The sequence below is a fragment of the Bacillus rossius genome, chromosome 10, assembly GCF_032445375.1.
Source record: "Bacillus rossius redtenbacheri isolate Brsri chromosome 10, Brsri_v3, whole genome shotgun sequence".
Taxonomy (NCBI): domain Eukaryota; kingdom Metazoa; phylum Arthropoda; class Insecta; order Phasmatodea; family Bacillidae; genus Bacillus; species Bacillus rossius.
In genome coordinates, this window is record NC_086337.1 from 2,112,624 (window position 1) to 2,119,424 (window position 6,801).

The 6,801-nt window shown below is 40.8% G+C and overlaps 1 protein-coding gene across 1 annotated transcript in view; it reads right to left on the minus strand.

Annotated features, from left to right (window-relative positions):
- Nucleotides 1–4,925, minus strand: part of LOC134535712 (ubiquitin-like-conjugating enzyme ATG3) — a 59,003-nt gene extending 54,078 nt beyond the window's left edge. Inside the window, exon 1 of the mRNA XM_063374916.1 lies at nucleotides 4,759–4,925. Within this exon, the coding sequence (XP_063230986.1) occupies nucleotides 4,759–4,830 (72 nt within the window). The 5' untranslated portion in view covers nucleotides 4,831–4,925. The remainder of the gene's footprint in view (nucleotides 1–4,758) is intronic.
- Nucleotides 4,926–6,801: the final 1,876 nt, after the last annotated feature.

Genomic DNA, 6,801 nt, shown 5'->3' on the forward strand with positions numbered 1-6,801 from the left:
CATGCTGGGCTGTGATGGTCGCAGAGTTCAAGGTTACTGTGTCACTATGTCTTCTTGCCTCCTCCTTTTTTCATAGAGGGCTATGGACATCCTGGAGAATATTCTATTATGTGTGCTGCGTGCTGCAACTATCGCAGCTGGTGTATTTTTTAAATATATTTATCCTAGTTGAACACACTGATTATGAGTTATGTTAATTTACGTGTCTGGTTCCCTCGACGTATCTTGTCCACATCATGCTTGAGCAGGGTTTCACTGGGTACTTGATTTTAATTATTAAAAAGTTGTACATATCCTACGTGTCTAAGCATAATTTTCTCGTTTCAAGCACTGTCAAGTGCCTAGAAAGGCTGACAGTGTGCGTCAATATGGTTACAGGCGTGTTGAGCTTCTAGCTTTCTGTGTGATAGTTGGCGCATGCACATTACTAATATGATATAAAGGATTAATTCGTGTTGTACTTAAAACATTAATTTTGTTAAGAAAATTATATATTAATTTTGTCCTGCCCTCAAAGTGACATAGTTAAGTACGATGCTTTTTTAATCACTCCCAACATATTTTTTTCTACTACTTATTTTTTATATTTGATTTGCCTTAATTTTTTTTTTAACTTTAAAACTTATCATTTGGTTCATAATATTGTTTATGAAATGGCTTAACCTTGTTCACAGGGGTGGTTACCATACATATAATACACACGTGTTTCTCTCAGAGAGCGAGTGAGAGAGAGAGAGAGAGAGAGAGAGAGAGAGAGGACACAAACATACGTCAGTCACTTCAAGACAGCAGCCTCCAGAGCCAGACAGAGCCAGCTGTTTCGCCAAGACGGTGAGACAGAGAAAGGCAGTGAGGAATATGGAGAACCACCCCCCTCCCACCACCTATGAATACAGTCATTTTTGCTATTTGCAATTTACAAAATCAATGTGTGTTCCATGCATTGGGACCTCATCTTTTTTGACGTTATAACGTCTTATAAAGCGATGAATGCTGGCTGCATGCACGAAAAAGCAAGTTCCGCCTGAGTCGAGCGTACAAGAACAGGCCAACCACCATGCGAGAAAATCTTCTATAATATCAAAAAGGTTAAGGCAGGCTTTTTAAAAGCAGCAATTTAAAAAATTTGATTACTTTGTCCAATTGCGTCATTTCAAATTAACATTTTATTAACATTGATTTTATTTCAATTTATTTCTATAACTAATTGTTCGTGATTATATTTAAACAAATTATTTAAATAAAATTTGCAAAAACTGTAAATAATATTTTAAAATTAAAAAGTATGCAATTTTTCATCAATGTTTTCTTATGACGTTATCACGTAAAATCATCATCTGTAAACCGACTTTTCAGATGATTTTTGCTAACTTAAATTTTTGTCATGAATTTTTAGTATTTTTTTTTTCTAACGCATTGCTTGCTGTGTAGCTATAATGTGCAGGCTCTTGTTATGCAGCTACCTTGGCTCTAGAGATAGCGAAGTTATTAGAGTTGGCTGAGCTCCACACTAAAGGTAGTAGTGTGTGTGGATCCGAGGCCTGCTCTTTGCGAATATGTGACTGCGATCTAGTTGGGAGGTATTTAACCCGCGCTCTGCAGTCATTGGTTTTATTATTTTTATTGTTTTTTTCTCTTGGATTAATTAGAATGTTTTTCATTGAGTAATATATTTTTCTTAAATCATTTGCACGTACAATTTGTAAGCTTGCTATCATTTAGATGTGCTTCATAACTGATGCAAGAAAACGTTGTAAGTTTAATTTCATTTCTCAAGAGGGCTACTGATACAAAATGAAAACTCCTCTAAGGTTTTATTTTCTAAATAATAAAATTTAAATAAATAATTCATGAAATTTTTTATTAAAATAACATTAATATTCTAAAACATTTATTATGTTAAAGTAAACATATACAGATTTTTTTCCCCAATTTTTGTAGTATATTTGGCAGCATATCACCTTGGTTTTTTATTAACCTGTACTTTAATGATACTGTTACGAACGTGACATTGGCCGGGACATGTGCAGGTGCAGAGCTGGCTGGCGACGCCGCAATATATGTGCCGCGCGCGCCTGGAAGATAACAAGGATTGTCGCTTTCCCCCCTCCTTCCCACCACTCCCCGCGCGGCGCCCTGCCTTTGACACGTAACTGACACCGGAGAGCTGGGAGTTGCGCGAGCCGCCGACACGTGTTTCGAGAGATTTCTGCCGTCGGGACGGCTCGCGATGACGCGACTGGCCCCAGCATCTCTCGTAAGTTCTGGAATTGCTCGGGCCTATATATATGCCCGAAGACGCGAGTCAGAGAGGCAGTTCAAAATGTTCAGTCGGGAGTCCTCCCGCGGCGGAGTTTCCGGGCGATAGTGCCGCGGGTGCGGCAGAGTGGCGAAGTCCTTGGACGAATGTTCCAGGGCAGGGAGTGAGTGAGTTCAGTGGAGTCGGGAGTTTTCCCGCGGCGGAGTTTCCGGGCGACAGTGTCGCTGGCGTGGCGGAGTCCCGAGCGAAGACCCGAGCGAGGCGTCGAGCGGATCCTCGGCGAAGGCAAGTGTCGGCGGCGGCGGAGTGCGGCGACGGAGACCCACGAGGGGTGCTGCGGCGAGAGTTGCGCCGGAATTGTGGCCCAGCGAGGTGTGCGAAACGAGTAACTGGGGAATTGACATTTCTTTAAGTGTAATTAATTATTTGCCAATTTAGAAGATTATTTGTAAGTGACAAGTAGTGGTAATAAATAAAACTGTGTGTGTGATAAAAATCTTTAATTGGGCTATCCTTTACGTACCCGCAGGAAAATCGTAACAATACTAAAAAAAATAGTAAGCAAATCTAAGAAATAATATAAAACATGTTGAATAAACAGGATAGCAATAATATTAATATTACTTTTGTTGTTTGGTGAAAAATCCTCTTGGGGAGAGAAAAACCATTATAAATTTCTGGCAGTATGACCTACAACATTATCTAAGAAAAAAAATAGGCTATCTCCGAACTATTGTTCAGCTCAGAATGATTTCTTTTTCTTTATTTTTTTTAGGTTTGTTGCAAAAATTAAAAGAAATTACTGAGAACTAGAATCACTTTGGGTAGTAATTGTCTGTTGTAAAATTGCTTTGGGATTGCTCTTGCTGGCTTGTGTCATAGGCAAGACCCTTCCCTTTCTCTCGTCTTATTATATTTTCTTTCCCAGAAGTGGCAATAGCTAAGTATTTGGGTTTCACTAATCTAGTGACATATACAGAGTGGTAGGACACGCCCACGAGGCCATACTAAGGTAATGTAGTTTCAAATGCTATATATATATATATATTTATAAAAACTTTGTTCACGGTAGGGGTATAATATTAACACGATTTTATAACAAATACGCATCCCAAATACACCAAACTTATTTATAATGTGTTACAATATTTTTTAAAACATTGTGCAAAAGATCCCGGGTGTAATTTGAATTATTATGTGTAACTGTAAAACACTATTGTTGGTTCTAAACGTATTTGAATTTTCAACATTACTTTTAAATAACCGTACCGATTGTGCTGAAAATCGGTGGATGATCGTTAAATTACATAATATTAATAATTCAAACTACGAAAATATGATTTAAAAGTCAAATCGATGGTTGTTCCAATCGAGTGGAAGAGAGATGCCATGCATGCGTACAATGAGCATGAAGAGAGATGCCACGCATGCGTCCAATGAGCAAACAGAACACATCCGTAGTGGGACATCCGTAGTGGGACACTTTTTCGTGTGTGCAGCTGGCGTTCATCGATTTATTAGACGTTATCACGTCAAAAATTTTACGTAAGTTGTTACTGTTCATCCTTTGTCCCGGTTTGTTAGGTCAGGTCAGTTACATTATAAATACTTTAAACTAAAGAACCATTGAAATTAATTCATATTATTTTTAATGTACGCTTAGTTTCAAAGTATTTATAATGTAACTGACCTGACCTAATTGACCATTTTCATTAATTAGGCATTCTCAAACACATGGCAATAAAAAAAATGGCAGTTGAATGATTACACAGGTCTTGTATAGCAAAATAATAACGGCGATATCTCCTAAAGTACTTGGAATTTCTTATCTCCGCCGCTTTTAATGAAAAGAGGAAGTTGAAGAGCATATAATAAAGGTATTTTCGGATTTTTAACATTTTTTTTCGCAAAACCCGCTGAACTACATATGAAATTAAAAAATTCGATATCTCCTAAAGTATTTGGAATTTCTTATCTCCGCCGCTTTTAATGAAAAGAGGAAGTTAAAGAGCATCTAATAAAGGTATTTTCGGATTTTTAACATTTTTTTTTTTCGCAAATACCGCTCAACTACATATTTACCCCTTTTCGGAATTACAGAAACGGAAAATCCACTACTCTATAAATTTACCTATTTGTAAATAAACTTAACCTAGCACTTCTTTTAAACGGTAACCTAATAGTAAAATACTTGAAATATCACAACGACCTCTGAAACAATAGTTGTAAAACATATTGCAGTCATTAAAAAGCATTTTGGAAATTTCTTTGTTTATTTATCATCAGAGAAGATGCTTTCTTTAATTATTACCGGGCATTGTGATACATAAACTACTTTTTCTTGTAAGCTTTTAAAATAATTTCGTTTACTACCAAAGCCGTGACGCTGAAAATTTACCGAAATTTGCATTTGTTCTTTAATACAATTTAGATTAGTTTTCAAATTCTTATACTAAAGAGATGTGACATTGAAATATTAGATTAGGCGTTAAATGTACCTTCAGAACCGGTTTCAAATACTCTGCAACACCTAAAGCAGTGCCTTTAACAGTATTTATAACATTCTGCATGTTTGGACACGACACTGAAATTCCAAATTGATTAAAATTTCCAACTTCAAAAAAAAAAACAATAACTAGTTGCTGCAGTCTGCAGACCTCTTCCCAAAGATAAATGTTAGCATAGATAAAGGCTTCTAGTACAGAGCTTACTGGTCTTAAGTTAGGAAAAAGAGTCTCAGTCAGCTGACAGAAGGCTTTTATTTAGGTTTTTCCATTAGAATCAATGAAGTGGCCGGTTAATATTCTTGATATTGTGTAGTTGCTGTATTAATGGAAGATGGTAATCCTTTGTTGTGTCCTATATTTGTCCTCGGCCTCTCTCTGCAACCAACATGGCCGCTTCGTTAAGAAATCCGTATCCCAACAGGCTTCTCTACACCAGCCGTGGGATATAGGCTATGAGTGGTGCCGTTTACATATCATAGATGGCAGCACGCATCTTTTGATCTGTTATAGCAGTGCATATGGATTTATTAATGACTGTATAATATAAAATGTGTGTTAGTGCTATATATGTTATAAGGAAATAATATCCTAGTGTGTGAATTACTGGGGAGGGCACAGGATGGCCTGTTTTTCTGTATTGAGGAAAGATTGTCGCTTTGTCAGTGACCAATGTCTGAAGGAGCTGTATTTAAGCTACGTCGAAATGTGCCTAGCCAGGCAGTGGTGCAGAGAGGACAGCCTCTCTAAGGCCTAGCTTCGCTGTTCATATCAGTGTTTGTCAGCCACCACTGCTTCAGGTATTAAGTGACCCGGCGGGTCGGATAGCCCGCGAATCGGAACCGCGACAGGGACAGGGATCATGGCGAGTACGAGTACAACAACACACGAACAGGCCATGGAAACCCAACAGGCTAACACCAAATGCGAACGCGCTGACGATGAGATCGACTTCCAACAGGTCTCGGGTAAAAAGGCCTTGAGGGGAAACCGTAGCACATCACTCGGTAGGCGTCGGGAGACGGTACTGGCGAACAGTGAGGACGCGCGGATTTCGAGGCGCGGCTCCGCACAACAACACACAGCAGCGACATCCGCAATCCCGCTGCAGAACAGCTACGGCGTGCTGGCAAATTTGCCTGCCGACACACAACCACAGACAAGTGCACAACCACAGACCACAACCGCGGCCGGCACACGGTACAGGGGTGTACCGATAATGGTCAGGGAAGTTGCGAAGCTCAAGGAGATCGCAACTTTCCTGAACACACACAGAATCGCGTTCAGGAACACGATCACGCGCAGGAGAGAGCTGCGACTGACATTTGAGAACAGAGAGGGCTACTCTCAAGCTCTCTCATACCTGAAAGGCCACAACATCTACCACCACACGTTTGCGCATCCCGACGAGCGCAACACAAAGGTCGTTATTAAGGGATTGTACCCGGAGGTCGTCGAGGCCGACATTGCCGCGGAACTGACGGAGAAGGGATTCGTAGTTCATGACGTGCGTAATTTCGAAGTCACCCGGTCAGACGCCACAGGGCAGCAACAACGATTTAGGTCGGGAACTTTCTGCGCGACAGTCGCGGCCTCTGACGTCAACATTCTCGCCGTTCGTACACTTCACTATACGACAGTGACTATTCAAAAATACCAGGCCCGCCCACAAGACATCGCCCAGTGCAAGCGCTGTGGTGAATTTGATCACACCCACACTCGCTGCAGTAAGCCACCGCGATGCGTCAGGTGTGGCGAAAATCACACCCGAAAGGACTGCCCGAAAGCTGACGACGCAGATAAATTCTGCTTTAACTGTAAAGTGCGGGGACACACTGCAGCATGGAAGCAGTGTCCAGTATTTTTGAAAATGGTCACGAGTAGGTCACAGCGACAATCCGTGCAGACACAGGCGCAGACAAAACAACAACCGCCAGCCACGCACAGCCAGGTGGAGTTCCCCCCCACCCGCCCCGCTCACGCACAGCCGCGCGCCCAGGTGGTCAACAAGCCACAGACACAGCCGCAAACAACAAC